We start from the raw sequence: 15,221 nt of genomic DNA, 5'->3' as shown, positions 1-15,221 counted from the left end.
CCTTCCACCAGTCCAGAAGTTGAATGACGACCAGGAGTAGCTGAACGTGCAATGCGAGCCTCTGTTGGTCTTTGAAGTTAATCTGTGACTGTGTTTTCCATAATTGCAGAAGAGCAGAAATCTTTATTTAGTTTTTTTCTTTCTTGGTGGACTTGCCCTGTGAGCACCAGGATGAGGTGGGCGGAGCCAGGAGCAGCGGTGGTTGGGTTCAAGAGGAAAGCAGCTGTCGTCTCTGGGCCAGAGGCCAAAAGGAGGCATCGGAGGTGATGCACTCATATGCAGCTGTGGTTGGAGTAGCTCTTCATTTCTTGGTGCCAACGATAACTGCTTAGACTCATTTTTATTTAGCTGACAACCGTAAAGCACATTACTAAGTAACTACTGTGAACTATTTGGTAACTACACCGGAATTAACATGAAAGGTATGTAGTTACTAGGGTGAGAATGTCGCCCCACCTGGAGGTCCTTGGAGTGGAAGGGGCCATGAAGATCGTGAAGCATGTTGACCCTAGGGGGCACCCGCGTCTCCTACAGGGTGACTTTCCAAAAGAATATACCAGGGCATTACACGCATGCAGGAGAAATTGATTTGGTGACTGTTGGTTTTTCTAGATGCAGGTGGTGACTGCATCCATTTGTGAACCCTGTGTGATGTGTTAGTGGAACAAACACAGATGTACTGCATCTAGATCATGGATTTAATTCATACCATCATATTGGACACTGTGCAGAAGTAGCTGAGGAGTGTACTGAACACTAATACGATGCCTTTCAGAACTTCAATTTGAAGAGTTCTCGGGCTTGAACAACTTTAAAAAGAAAATCTTAGTGTTCTAAAATGTTTGTCTGTGAATGATTTAAGATTTAAATTAAAGATGGCATTTGTGTTGAAGTGATTCTTGTCTGTGCCAAGCTTTCCCGGGTCAGTTCCTGGACCACAGTTCTTCATGACTTTGTTTCTTTGGTTTTCTGATTTTGAAATAAGATCCATGTTATCCTGGCAGGGAAAACCAAGGCCGCTCTCCTATGTTGGCACAGAGAGCGAGTTGTGTGGGCACAGGCGGTTTATGTGCATTCCTCCTACTCGTCCTTGTCTTGATTCCTGCTCGCTCCTAAACGCAGGTGTGAGTCACAACAAATGACGCGTGACAGAAATGTAGTTCCCTACTGTTTTATTAGAAGTAACCTTATTTTACAACTTTTGTCTGTAGAAAGAAACATGAAAAGGTGTTTATATACAATGCTTTTAAACTACTTTTAAACAAGTATAGGAATTAATAATAAAGACAGAATATCTATGGCTGATCTAGTAATGCAAGACCAATATATATCAGTCACAATCTCAGTTTCAAAAATAATGCTAATAGAAAGTACACATTTTGTCTTTTTTAGTACATAATCATTTTTTTAGAAACATAAGACTTCTCTTACACAAATAAACCTAAACAAAACAATCGTATTTACAAGAGGATGCTGGATTTCCAAAATGTCTGAAATACTGGGAGAGAGATACTATTGGAAGGGGAAGGGTGTTTAAAAGAGAATTTTAAAGGATGGTTTATTGTTAGCACATTTTTATAGGAAACAGAAATCATAACAAAAATATCTTCCCAAACCCAGCAATAATAACTCATTTCTTTTTGCTCAGCTTATCATCTTCTGTGTGGAAGGTGTGTGTTCCTGCAGAGGCAGTGATTCTTGCTTTGATATGGAGGGATGAATGCAAGAGTAAACTGCAGAAACGTCTCAGTCTTGTGAAACAGGCATCCTCATTTGGGTTGGACTGCATACTGTGGGTCAGGCTCCCCAGAAACAACTTACGCTTGGGAAGGGATCTTGCAGAGATAAGCGCCTGTACCTGTAGCAGACAACAGGGGGCAGCACTACATAGCAGTGTTTGTGCCACTTGCATTTCTCAGAATGCACAGGGCAGATGCCATCCTCCTGCCTGGCTGGGTTGGGGTGGGGCGGCGCTGCTAGGGACGCAGACGATGCTGCGTGCTAAATAACACCTCCCTGAGGAGTGACCGAGCGCTAGCAGTCCGTTATCCACCTCTCCAGACACACACACACACACACACACACACACACACCTCCCCACTGCACACGGACAGGCGGAGTTCACATCACATGCATGCTACACACCAACATGCCAAGAGGAGTCAGCCCCGGGAAATGTATTTATTTTTTTAAAACCTTTTTCTGGCCTGTATTTTTGGCCATACATAAATTAACCGATGTGTAATGGAGTACGTAAATGAAACCGCAGTCTGGAGGTCCATCGCGCTGCCTGTCGGAAGATGACCGAGCGTGACCTCTGTGAGGTCCTGATGTCATAGTCTGGTGCTTGTGCAGGACCGGGACTTGGACCGCAGCGGAGCACGAGGAGGGTTGGGCGGGCCGTCTCCCGGCTGCTCCGCCGCAGAGACGACGGACGGGAAGACGGGCCGCGGTGGCACACGACCCCGCAAACGGGAGCGGGGGGGGGTCACAGGCGAGAGAGAGCTACGCATCGCCGTGGGGGGCGGGGCGGAGGAAAGCAGCAGCAGCCTATAAAAACACAGCTTAGCACATCGTAGTGACGCTCCGAAGGTAACTATGGTTATAACATAATGATGATAAGAAAACAAAGACACAAATAAAATCATACAACTAAAAAAAAAGAAAAAAAAGAAAAATTGAAGAGCAGCCAGTGACAGTTTTAAGTGGTGACAGATGACCTTGGAGTAAGGGTGGGGGCCAGGTGAGAGGGGACAGAGAGCAAATGGTCACATGGCCTCGACATTAGTCGGCAGGGGAGGGCACTAGGAAAGCAACCCTACAGCACCCAGAACCGAACACTACCATGGACGCAAAAACACCAGAGCGCTGGCATGTCCCGTGTCAAGCCGAATAACCATGTCGGCGCCGGTGCTGTTCTGGAGTGGTAGCTGTCACGTAACACGCTTGGCCTAAGAAGTGCTTCAGAGATGCCCCTTGACATTATTACAGAGGACTTCTATGGAATGTACCGGCTCGGCTTAGTTCATCACGTTAATGTGTGTCGCTAATGTCGGCCAATTCATACATGCCTAGGAATTTTGATGCCGATTTTGTTGATTAGTGTTGGCCTCAATAAATAATGTCACTCAGAGGTGAGAATGTCCGGCTGGTTCTGTCTGGAACTCAAACATATGGGTTCCGCTGACCCATCACTGATAATCGGAGACTCATCTGTCCGTTGCTGTAACAATCGTGTGCGGCAGGAATAGGTCCCTTGTGTAACAGGCACAGAGGGGTCCGTTGAGAGAGCATGTTTCACTTGCCAACCGGTGGAGGAACAGGACACCCACAAGGCAATTTACGAGGAACACGTCGAGACAATAAATAAAAAGAAAGGAACTTCCTTCAACGTTTCGCTTTTTTTCTCTTACTCTACTCTTTAAAAGTTTGTTAGTTTCAGGAAAGCATCCCCAAGCCTTTGAAATGAAAGACATGGTTTTTCTTCTTCATATACTTTTTTTTTAATAATAAAAAAAACAAGTCCTTTGTGACAGAATGTCTTACTTCATTAAATTGTCTTTTCTTTTTAAGACAACAATTTTTCCTTTACTCTTTGTGGACAACACCAGTAGATGTCTTCTCGACAAACACCAAGTCAATCCTAATCCAATTAAAATCTTGGAAATGGGCTGACAAGTAAAACGAGCCCTAGAGTGAGATTTCTCATCTACTCTGCCGAGGTCGCAGAAGTCCCGGGAACACGGCCCGCTGCTCACGCAAACACTTGCATCTTCCCATTGGACTCCGGAACATGAGGGATCTGGGTCTGGGCTGGGGCGGAGACTGCCGGGCTGGGGGTGGAGTCAGACCAGTCAGACACGCAGTGGGGGGAGGGGCTGGACCAGGGTTCCGGCGACTCCGGAGAGGGTGTTAGGTAGGGGTGCTCGCTCGGGAGGCGCAAGTAATGCTTGGGCGTGGCATCCATGGCGGAGGTGTAGCTGTGTTGGGAGGGCGGGGTTGGGTAATCCTCCAGGCCCGTGCCGGCGCCGGCCTGCGCCGGGGGAGCCTGGGAGGGCGCAGCCTGGCTCTGCGAGACCTGCGGGGCTGCGGGTGCCTGCGAGGCCTGCTGGGACTGGGGCTGGGGGTTCCCCTGCTGGGGCGGAGGCTGCTGCTGCTGCTGCTGCTGCTGGGGCTGCTGGTAGAAGGGCGGAGGAGGTTGTGGCTGTGGGGTGGAGGGCGTGGGCGAGCCCATGCCGGCCAGGGCGTGGCTGTGGAGCTGCTGCTGCTCGGCGATGGAGGGCAGCTTGACGGGGCTGAGTGCCGGCGCGCCCGAGACAGGCGTGGGCTGCAGCATGGGCTGCTGGGCCGCGCTGCGGAACACCTGCTGTTGATGCAGGAGCATGCCTGCCTGGCTGCTTGCCGGGTGCACCATGCCGACCACGGGTGGGCCGCACTGCGACGAGGGTGGCAGGCGGTGCCAGTCGAAAGGCACGCTGACCGGGCTCACCAGGCCCATGCCAAGGCCCATCTGGCTGGCACTGAGGACGTAGCCGTGCGCGGCCTGGCCCACGCCGCCCGTGCCCGGCGGCATGGCGATGCGGCCCTGCATGGGGAGGCCGCCGTCGGTCAGCTCGTTCAGGCCGGCCAGGGACACGGCGAAGGGGCCGGTGCCGTCCAGCAGGCCGCTGTGCACCATGGGGGTGCCGGGCACCGACATGGAGGAGTGGAAGATGCCTGGCGAGGGCATGGCCGCCGGAGAGGCGGGGTTGGTGACGTAGCCGGCGTTGCTCGCTCCGCCCCCGGCCCCGCCCCCGCCCCCGCGGGGCGAGTCGAGAGAGTCGACGGGCGAGAGTGTGACGGAGCTCTCCAGAAGCGCGCTCTGCATGTCCAGCGTCAGTTTCTTGCTGCGCGCCTTCACCGAATCCTTCAGGCTGGTGGCGTGCGGGGTGCCCAGGCCCTTCGTGGTTGGCCGACGGCTCTTTTTGCCCTGCGGCGTGGTCTTCAGCGCGGGCAGGAAGCTGCCTGGCGGGCACATGAGCGGCGAGAGCGTGTGGCCGGCGGCGAGGTGGTGGGCGCTGGCAGCGTGGGTGTGGCTGGGGGGGCTCCGCGCCGTGTTGTACTCGTCCAGCAGCTGCACGATGTCGTGGTGCATGCGCTCCTGGGCGATGTCGCGCGGCAGCCGGTCCATGTGGTCCGTGATCTCCCTGTTGGCGAAGTGGGCAAGGAGCACCTTCACCGCCTCGCAGCTACCCTCCCTGGCAGCCAAGAAGAGAGGCGTCTCCTCCTGACAGCACACGCCCAAAAACACACGAATCAGCGGACGGATCCGGCTTAATATAAGACCGTTCATGTCTCCATTATCAATACCAACAATTCCTATATGGCATATATGATTGCATATTTGTAGTACAAAAAAAGAAAAAGACCTCTACCTTGAGGTCTTGCATGTCTTTATTTGCTCCGTTCTTCAGAAGGGCGATGGTGGCTTCCACGTTATTAACAGCCGCTGCCCAGTGCAGTGCGGATTTCCCTGGAGAGACGCGAACAGAGTTGCCATCACGCAAATGAAAGAAACCGACAGGAACTCTTGATGAATGTAAAAGTGTAAGAGGAGATTGCACCCACCCAACTCGTCCACGGCGTTGACGTCGGCGTGGCAGGTGATGAGCTCCTCCACCATGCCCTCCACGGCCAGCCGCGCCGCCAGGATCAGGGCAGTGGATCCGTCGTGCATGCGTGCGTCCAGGTCCGTCGCCCGCGTTCTGATCAAAATCTGCAAGGGGAGGAGCGACAGGTGCACGTCAGATCCATAACAAATCCAAAATCCATCATTCGGATTTGCCTAACTCAGGGCATCCATGGGACCCACGGGGCTAGAACCACAGGCGAGTGTGCATGGCGTACCTGGAAGACACCCTGGGCGTCCGCGGCCACGGCAGCGTGCAGGGGTGTGCGTCCCGTGTTGTCCTGCGCGTTGGCGTCGGCGCCGGCATCCAGCAACCTCTTGGCGGCGTCGGCACGGGCGTAGCGAGCTGCCAGGTGCAGCGCCGTCTCACCTGTGCGGTCTGTCTGGGCTCCCAGCGAGGCACCTTGGTAAATGAGGTCCGATATGATGTTGGCAGAAGACTCCTCAGAGTCGTCGTCCTCCGCCACCTCTGGCTCCAGGCCTCCACCGCAGAATGACGCCAGCATGAGCGGCGTGAAGCCATCTGCAGTGACACAAGCCCCTCAGTTAATCTAGTCAACCTGTACTAGAACCTCATAAATATTCATCACGAATATTTGCATATATCATTAACACATCAGATCGTGTTGTCATGTGTATCTGAAGAACACTTACAGTAATAGTTTTACATCATTTTATGTTATTTTGTTATATAAAAATATGTTAATTATAATATTGTACTTTACATTATATAAGGTTTATAAATGCAAAGTCTATGGACTCTTATATCGTATATTATATAGTGTAGACTACATTATATCTATCATACAGTGTAGATTACATTATATAGTGTAGACTGACCTGGTCCTCGCACGTTGACGTCCATGCAGTCGCTGTCAAACTCGCCCTGTGGGGGAGTGAGGGCCATGGAGGGAGTCATGCGGATGTCGGCTGCTGCCAGGTGGTGCTGCGTCCACTGCCTGCTGTCCACGGCATCCTCGCCGTCGGACAGGATACTGGGCTCCTCCATCTGCGGCACACGGAACGCCATCGTGCTTGGAACCTCCCTCGCACTCATTTCCCCGCGGTGAACATGCCAATCACAAAAAACGGCTCACCTTCAGTCTCTTGGCCTCGGGGCAGTCCGTGTCTATCCACTGGTCACTGTGGTCTCCCAGTAAAGACTCCTCCACCGTTTTGGGCATGTGTCTGGGGCAGAGGGACAGAGGTGGAGCTGATTACTACCTGGGCGATTACTACCTGGCCGGTGTGAGGCGTGTCGCATGTCACACGGAGCACCCACTTCATGCCCAGTGCGTCCTGCCCCACGGGCTCGCGCCGGTTCTTGTTGCTGCTGGTGTCCTTCTTGAGGAAGAAGCCCTCGGGGAACCAGAGCGTGCTGTGCTCACGCTTGCGCCGGGCGATCAGCATGCCCACCACCAGGATGACCAGCAGGAACAGCGCTGCCACGCCCACCAGGAGCAGCTTGGCCCAATCGGGCACATAGGTCGATCCCCCCAGCTTCGCGCCTGGCCACAGAGAGGGTCACAACACATTATGTCGCCCATATCGCCCTCTGCTGGTGAGAAATGTTCATAGGTCCAAGAGGACGGCCACGAGCTACAAGCAATTAGCTCCCAAGAAGACGTTCTCTTAGTTTAATATTAACCACTCTATCTGCAAACAAGGCCTTAACATTTCGGACTGCTCATGTTTCTTGACATATAAAGAAACGCAGACGGTGGAAATGTTGTACTGAGCCCGGGACAGAAGGGGTCACTACTCACTGCGCACTTCCTTCAGCGGGTAGGGGAATCGCAGCATCTCGCGGGCGGAGAGGGCGCCCAGATAGTCGGCAGCGCTGTCCGCAGTGGGGAAGCAGTTGTCCGAGTCCTGGGAGCACAGGCGGTTGTCGATCTCCAGGTAGACGATGGACCTGCGTGGGGACCAAAGAAAGGACGTGCCGTCAGCCGCGGCGGTGGAGGGGAGGGGCGGGGGCGGTCGGAGGGCGGGCGGGGGCTCACCCGATGACCTCCTGCTGGGGCTGCAGCTCCCGTCTCAGCCTGGCCTCGCGGCGGGTGTAGGGGTGCACCATGGCGTCCCCGTTTTTGTCAAGGCGGAAGCGCAGCGAGGTTCGCAGGATGCTGCTCAGCTTCTGCAGGAAGGCGGTGCCCGTGCGCAGCAGCTCGTCCGGGGGCAACAGCACCACGATGACCAGCACACCGTCCGCCAGGTGCTCGGGCACGGTCCGCGCGCAGTCCAGCCCGTCCCAGCCGCACTCCTCGTTGTTGCAGCCCTGGTCGCAGCGGCCGTCCGCGTAGTGGTCCACGCAGTACGTCTCGTAGATGGGACTGGGCGTAGGGGAGGGCAGCGGCAGATTAACGTGCTGGAACGTCGATGTCTCTGGGCCAAAAAACTGACTCTGCGCTAAGATCGCGTAACTGACGCTACGCTAAGATCGCGTAACTGACTCTACGCTAAGATCGCGTAACTGACTCTGCGCTAAGATCGCGTAACTGACTCTACGCTAAGATCGCGTAACTGACTCTGCGCTAAGATCGCGTAACTGACTCTGCGCTAAGATCGCGTAACTGACTCTACGCTAAAAATCACGTAACTGACTCTACGCTAAAAATCACGTAACTGACTCTACGCTAAGATCAACCAAGCCTGATGCATCCGAATCGTGTATCGGTTGTTTTCTAGAACGTTGGGGTTAGAACTCTAAAAGCGCTACAGCAGCGGCTGGCACGAGGCGGGTGCTTACTTGCAGACCCTCTCCTTGCTGCGGCAGTCGAAGTTGTCGTACAGGCAGTCTGCATTGTTGCACGACTCGTCGCACTGGCTGTTGTTGAAGACGCGCCAGCAGCGGGGGTCCGCGCAGCGAGCCCAGGGGTTGACGGCCAGCGAGCAGTCAGCGGCGTCCCAGCGGCACGTGAACGTGTTGCACTCCTTGTCGCACACGCCGTCGCCCGCCTTACTGCTGCACTCGGCCAGCGGGCAGGCGGGGGGCGGGGCCGGGGCCCCTGGGGGCCCGGCCTCCTGCTCACAGCGCTTACCCCGCCAGCCCGGCACGCACTGGCAGCTGAAGAAGGGGAAGGAGGCTTCCTCGGTGCACACGCCGCCATTGCGGCACGGCCGCGACGAGCAGCTCTCGTTGCTGCGGTGCTGGCACTGCGGCCCGGCGAAGCCGTGTGGGCACGCGCAGCGGGCGCCCCGAGACGTGGGCATGCAGCTCCCGCCGTTGTAGCAGGAAAGCTCACGACAGGACATGCTGCGATCGCAGTTCATCCCCACGTAACCCTGAGGGAGGGAGGGAGGGAGGGAGGGAGGGAGAGAGAGAGAGAGAGAGAGAGAGAGAGAGGGAGGTGAATGACTGGTGTAGGACTGGCTTATTTTGGTGACTGTCCGAGCTCTGTTGAAGTAACGTGATGAAGAGGAGGAAGAGTAGTTACCAGCTGGCAGGTGCAGATGTAGCCCAGCGGGGAGTTACTGGAGACTGAGCACGCTCCACCATTCTTACAGGGCTGGGACTCACACACACTGAACCTGTTCTGACAGCCCCGACCTGGACACACACACACACACACACACACACAACCTGGTCAGTGTCTGTTTGTATACCCAGTCCCCCAACCAACCCACCAAACCCTACACACTTTCCTCTCGCCCCCGCCCGCGTGGGGCTCTCTCCTCACCTGTGAAGCCGAGCTTGCAGACGCACTGGTAGTCGTTGGGCAGCTGGATGCAGTCCAGGCTGTTTGCCGGGCTGCAGGGGTTCGAGTTGCACTCGTTGATGTCGCCCTCGCAGCGTTCGCCCGTGAATCCTGGCGGGCAGTTACAACGGTAGCCGCCCACACGGTCCACGCAAGTGCCGTTGTTCTGGCACTTGGGCACGCCGCGCGGCCTGGACGGCAGCGCGCAGTCGTCCTCGTTTATCTCGCACAGGACCCCTGTGTGTGTGTTGGGGGGGGGGGGGGAAGGCACAGCATCAGGACCCGTGCCTGAATGTCAACGCTCTGCGCTACCGAGGCGCTCAGCTTGGACTTACCCAGCGTGCCAGGGGGACAGGAGCAGATGTAGTGGCCCACCAGGTCGATGCAGGTGCCTCCGTTCTGGCATGGGTGTGAACGGCACTCGTTGATCTCCCGCTCGCAGTTCTGGCCCTCGTACCCTGGCATACACTGAGAAAAGACGGCGGGCACTGAGCAAGAGGCCTGGCGCGTGCCCTGATGCAGCCGTCTGCACCAAGCCGAGCAAATGAGCCCGGATGTTGTGCGGCCACTCACGTCGCATGTGTATCCTCCCACGTAGCCCCTGCAGGTGGCGCCGTTGAGGCAGGGATTGTCCTCGCAGTGGTCCACCTGGCTCTCACAGTAACTGCCTGTGTAGTCAGACGGACACTTGCAGTAGTGCGTGTTGCCCGTGTTCACGCAGTGGCCGCTGTTGTGACAGAGCTTTTCGGTCTGCAGGCCTGAGATCAGCCCGAGGAGAGAAATTACACCAGGCACCAGTAAACACACACACACACACACATACACTCACACACATACTCATACTCAAACACACACACACTGCAGCTGGGAAGAGTTCACACCCACCCCTCTGCCTTGCGGCCACTTCACAGGAGACCCCTGGGATGTCACAGTAGCGTCCGGACCAGCCGCCCACACAGTCGCACGTGAACGAGCCATCCTTGGTCGTACACCAGCCGCCGTTCTGGCACGGGTTGGGGTGGCGGCACCAGTCCACCAGTACCTGCACGGCAACACAGACGGTCAACCCACCCAGACTAACACACACCAGCGGGCGGCTTTCAAAAGAACAGGAGGTGGCAGAGGAGGACCGGAAAAGTCTGCCGGCTTGCTGATTCAGCCTCTACAGTGCTTTCATGAAACCGTGAAAGCGAGACAGGGAAGGCGTGATCGCCATGCCGCTTTGGGAGGAAAATGAAAGACTACGCGGAAAATCAGACGGTGACTACCACGTAATTGCACCCTCTTCATTATAGCTGATTATGTTCTAATCCCCTAACTGAACCCAGGCGTGGGCAGGGCCAGGTACCTGGCAGCGGTCTCCGGTGTAGCCCCTGGGGCAGGAGCAGCGGTACGTCTTGAGGCCGTCCTGGCACACGCCCCCGTTGAGGCAGGGCTGCAAGTCACACTGGTTCACCTCGTACTGGCAGTGGTCACCTGTGAAGCCCGAGCGGCACGTGCACGCGAAGCCGTTGATCTTGTCCACGCAGCTGCCGCCGTTGAAGCAGGAGCTGGGTGGGCGACGCAGGGCACAGTGGGTGAGACACGTGTAACGGCGCCGCATCGCGGGCGCAGACACACACACACACACACACACACACACACACACACACACACACACACACACACACAGCTGTGGCATGGACGCATTCAGACTTCATGCTGCCTGGAGGAGAGCACTACTAATGAAAAATGAAAGCGTGCTCAATTTTTTTGGCATTTATGATATTTATGACTTGCATTTATGACAGGTATTCTGATATCTAGATAATAATATAGCATAGTACAATATCTCTGGTTTACCATACTTATATATTATAATCAAATGGCCCTATTTTACCTGCTTTTTTCAAGAATGATTCTGTAAAATATTTTTTTAACCCTAGTGATTTGGAATTCTCTCATTTTGACCACTTAAAATGTTAATATGTGAAAATGTGAAAAAGGAAATAAGTAAGAATTTACTACCTAAACTAAATTACCTCCCAAATCGACTACACTTTTCAGTTGCAATGATATTTTAGTACTTCACTACTTCAGTTCAGTCCTCTCACCTCTCAGTGCAGTCTGGTATGTTGGTCTCACAGTGCAAGCCTGTGTATCCTGGCCGGCAGGTGCAGGTGTAGCTGTTGACGTAGTCGGTGCACGTGCCTCCGTTCCTGCAGGGGGCGCTCTGGCACTCGTTCACCTCGACGGCGCACTGTGGGCCCGCGAAGCCGGGTAGGCAGGTGCAGTGGAACGTGTTGATGCCGTCTGTGCAGGATCCTCCGCTTAGGCATGGGTCTGAGGGCGGACGGAGGTAGGGGTGGAGGGTCAAAGCATTGCAGAACACTAGCGCCACTAACGATGGGCGTAAAGGACCAGCAAGCAGGGATAACGTAGGGCGATAAAGCGCAGTGGTGCACACCAGCACGTTCACGCCCCCAACACACCCAACTGTCTCTCCGAGGGCCTGGTGATCAGGTGCAGGGCTGAACTGCACACGCATGCACCACAGAGGCAGGGTGGCAAGTTTGCGTTACTCACTTGGCATGCAGTCGTTGACGTCAGTCTCGCAGTTGGTTCCCACGTACCCGCTGCGGCAGGAGCACACGTAGCCGCCAAGCTTGTTGGTGCAGGTGCCGCGGTTCTTGCACGGATTCGACGTGCACTCGTTCACGTCGATGTTACATAGCTGGCCTGCAGAAGGTGGACAGAAGGTGTAGCGTTAGCCAACCTCCGACGGGCTCCGTCGTTCCTGCGGGGGGGGAATCTCGGACGAGGAGGGCGGTGGAGCATGAGCACTCACCCTGCCATCCGGGCTGGCAGTTACACTGGTAGTCCAGGTAGTCGGGCGTGTGGGTGCAGAGGGCGTGGTTGGCACAGGGGTTTGGCGAGCAGGGCGTGAGCACCTCGACGCAGGTGGGTCCGCTATAGGGCGGCTCACACATGCAGGTGAAGCTGGCCACGCCGTCCACACAGGTGCCCTGGTTCAGGCAGGGGCTGGACGCACACTCGTTGATGTTGACTTGACACAGGTTACCTGTGGACGACGGGTGGAGGGAGAACGCGTGAGCGAAGCAAGAAGACGCAGGACTCGACACAAAAGGTGCAGTTCACAGAAGCGACCAGAAGGGGGAGATATGGTTCAGGTCTTTAGAGCTGTGATGGGCAGACATTTTAATTCCTAGCACAAATGGGATTCGCATGGGACCTGTGGGGGCTTTGTCTATTCCGAGAGCACACTGCCCGCGGATTCACTCGCATTTGGACGTCCCTGGCGTCACTTGCGTTTGGTGAGCCTTGGAATACGTTACACTGTCGAGGGATTTCAACCTCAGGAAACCGGACATGGGGCCCAGGCTTCATCCATTACCGGAACATCGTTCATTAGGAGATAAAAAGAAGTGTCCGGAAGAGGACGCCCACCTCGGAAGCCCTGCCGGCACTTGCAGGTGAACCCGTTGAGCTGGTCGATGCAGGTGCCGGCGTTCTGGCAGGGGCTTGGCAGGCAGTCATTGCGGTCCATGTCGCAGTTCTTCCCTATCCAGCCTGGCTCGCAGTCACAACGGTACCTGCATCAACACAAATCCAGAGGCCTGCCATTGGCTCAGAGCAGAGGAGCAGCTCGACAAACAACGCGGACGCGGCTGACGGCGAAGGAAAACTAGCTGCGTGCAGACGTGCAGTGTAACGTCCAGAACTCTGGCAGCTGCTTCTAAGCGCTGTGTTAGCTGAGGGCAGGTGCTTGGGGCAGGGCGGGGCTCAGACGGTGTGGTGCGGCGCCGACGTACCCGTTGGGGTCCTCCCTGCAGGAGCCGTGCACGCAGGGGCTGCTGCCGCACTCGTCCACGTGCGAGTAGCAGTAGGGTTCGTGGAAGCCAGCAGGACACAGGCAGTGGAAGCCATTCTCCTCGTCCACGCATGTGCCGCCATTACGGCACGGGCTCGATGAACACTCGTTCATCTCCACGTTACACTGGGGGCCTGGGGGATGTGCGAGAGAGAGAGAGAGAGAGAGAGAATAGATGAGTCTGACATGAGTCAGCCCGCACTGGTGACCTCTTCTTGCCCTGACTACTGTTTCTGGCAGCTGGACCATGTCTCTCACGTCTCTCACTTCTCTCACGTCTCCTGTTTCTCATGTCTCAGAGTGCTGAGTCAACCTCACATATCCACAGTTCATGCGATTTGTAAAGACTACCACGTGTAATCCCGAGCCCTGAGCAGTTTTGGGAACGTGACGGCAGCCTTCACGGACGGATGCAGGGGCGCACTCACCGGTGAAGCCAGGCCTGCACACGCAGTCGTAACGGTTGATGCCATCCCTGCACATGCCGTAGTCGCACGGGTTGCTGGCACAGTCGTCGAAGTTGATTTCACAGTTGATGCCTGCGTGGGAAAAATCATTCGCTAAACAATCAAGTCCCAACGCTCACGGCGGGTTGACCCATGCTCGTGCTGTCCGGCGCATTCTGTCCCCCCCTCACCTGAGGTGCCATGCTGACACCGGCAGAGGTATCTGTTGACCATGTCCACGCACTTGCCGCTGTTCTGGCAGGGGTTGCTATGGCACTCGTTCAGCTGGTTCTCGCAACGGTAGCCTGTGTAGCCTGGCACGCAGTTGCACGTGTAGCTGGCGATGCCGTCTACGCAGGTCCCGTGGTGGCACGGGTCAGGCTGGCAGTTGTCGATGTTGCTCTCGCAGAGGCGGCCCTCGAAACCTGGGGGGAGGGGCGGACACGCGGATGGCTTTGATTGGCTGAGGGTTTGGGGATGATGTAAGCAGGAGAGGAAGTAAAGAGAGAATACGCAAGAGTGAAAAAAGGAAGATCAGGGCAGAGATGTGAAATGTGTCCAGGCCTAAGTCACTCCTGGGGGACGCTTTGCCCTTTGCCCTCGCAAGGCTTGTCCATTTCACCCAACTGGCTCGGAGCGCTTTGTCCCTGATGTGAAGACTTCCTCTCCATCACTCGCACGCCCCATCTCCCCCCAAAGCCTCCACCGCTTTCCCAGATTCTCTTTTTTTTTCAGCCAAAAACTTCCAGCTCCCCCCCCCCCCCCCCCCGTCTGCGTGAGGTTTCCCTTCTTTCCAAAGTTCCTTTTCTATCTCCCCCATTCCCTTCTTTCTCACTCTCTCCCTCTGGTGAAAGGTCCTGCAGTGTGGTGCCTGGGTTCCTGTGGTTTCCATGCCGACAGGTTGTCAGGCAGCGGCGGAGAGAGGAGCGGGACAGGGCCGTGCCGCCGAGGGTGGGGGGGGGGGGGTTGGGGGTAGAGAGCGCCTTTCACTAGCCTCACAGAACCGCTTTTGTCCCGAGAGCGGAGGGACAATACCCCGCGCCCCTGCTAACGGGACAACTCTGAGCAGGAGAACAGCGCAGCAGAATACCAAGCAGCTGGCTCCAGTAGACAATACACACACTCCTCCACCACGCTACTTCCCTCACACACACACTCCTCCACCACGCTACTTCCCTCACACACACACTTCTCCACCACGCTACTTCCCTCACACACACACTCCTCCACCACGCTACTTCCCTCACACACACACTCCTCCACCACGCTACTTCCCTCACACACACACTCCTCCACCACGCTACTTCCCTCACACACACTCCTCCACCACGCTACTTCCCTCACACACACACTCCTCCACCACGCTACTTCCCTCACACACACTCCTCCACCACGCTACTTCCCTCACACACACACTCCTCCACCACGCTACTTCCTTCACACACACACTCCTCCACCACGCTACTTCCCTCACACACACACTCCTCCACCACGCTACTTCCCTCACACACACACTCCTCCACCACGCTACTTCCCTCACA

At 55.8% G+C, this 15,221-nt stretch overlaps 1 protein-coding gene across 1 annotated transcript in view; it reads right to left on the bottom strand.

Moving 5' to 3' along the window:
- Window positions 1-1,155: 1,155 nt before the first annotated feature.
- The window catches only part of notch3 (notch receptor 3), a 32,412-nt gene continuing 18,346 nt past the window's right edge, over window positions 1,156-15,221 (bottom strand). Inside the window, exons 11-33 of the mRNA XM_035525042.2 lie at window positions 13,872-14,105; window positions 13,663-13,773; window positions 13,176-13,368; window positions 12,811-12,956; window positions 12,191-12,424; window positions 11,929-12,081; window positions 11,457-11,685; window positions 10,712-10,913; window positions 10,249-10,405; window positions 9,937-10,121; window positions 9,699-9,831; window positions 9,346-9,600; window positions 9,103-9,215; window positions 8,415-8,950; window positions 7,672-7,998; window positions 7,435-7,583; window positions 6,951-7,176; window positions 6,766-6,856; window positions 6,509-6,677; window positions 5,887-6,191; window positions 5,608-5,755; window positions 5,415-5,512; window positions 1,156-5,266 (exon numbers count right to left, since the gene is read on the bottom strand). Coding sequence (XP_035380935.1) covers window positions 3,755-5,266; window positions 5,415-5,512; window positions 5,608-5,755; window positions 5,887-6,191; window positions 6,509-6,677; window positions 6,766-6,856; window positions 6,951-7,176; window positions 7,435-7,583; window positions 7,672-7,998; window positions 8,415-8,950; window positions 9,103-9,215; window positions 9,346-9,600; window positions 9,699-9,831; window positions 9,937-10,121; window positions 10,249-10,405; window positions 10,712-10,913; window positions 11,457-11,685; window positions 11,929-12,081; window positions 12,191-12,424; window positions 12,811-12,956; window positions 13,176-13,368; window positions 13,663-13,773; window positions 13,872-14,105 — 5,906 coding nt within the window. The 3' untranslated portion in view covers window positions 1,156-3,754. The remainder of the gene's footprint in view (window positions 5,267-5,414; window positions 5,513-5,607; window positions 5,756-5,886; window positions 6,192-6,508; window positions 6,678-6,765; window positions 6,857-6,950; window positions 7,177-7,434; window positions 7,584-7,671; window positions 7,999-8,414; window positions 8,951-9,102; window positions 9,216-9,345; window positions 9,601-9,698; window positions 9,832-9,936; window positions 10,122-10,248; window positions 10,406-10,711; window positions 10,914-11,456; window positions 11,686-11,928; window positions 12,082-12,190; window positions 12,425-12,810; window positions 12,957-13,175; window positions 13,369-13,662; window positions 13,774-13,871; window positions 14,106-15,221) is intronic.

This window comes from Electrophorus electricus, chromosome 6 (assembly GCF_041902795.1).
Source record: "Electrophorus electricus isolate QZ-2024a chromosome 6, ASM4190279v1, whole genome shotgun sequence".
NCBI lineage: Eukaryota > Metazoa > Chordata > Actinopteri > Gymnotiformes > Gymnotidae > Electrophorus > Electrophorus electricus.
Note: the sequence above shows the minus strand (reverse complement) of the source record. Positions and strands in the feature narration are given on the sequence as shown.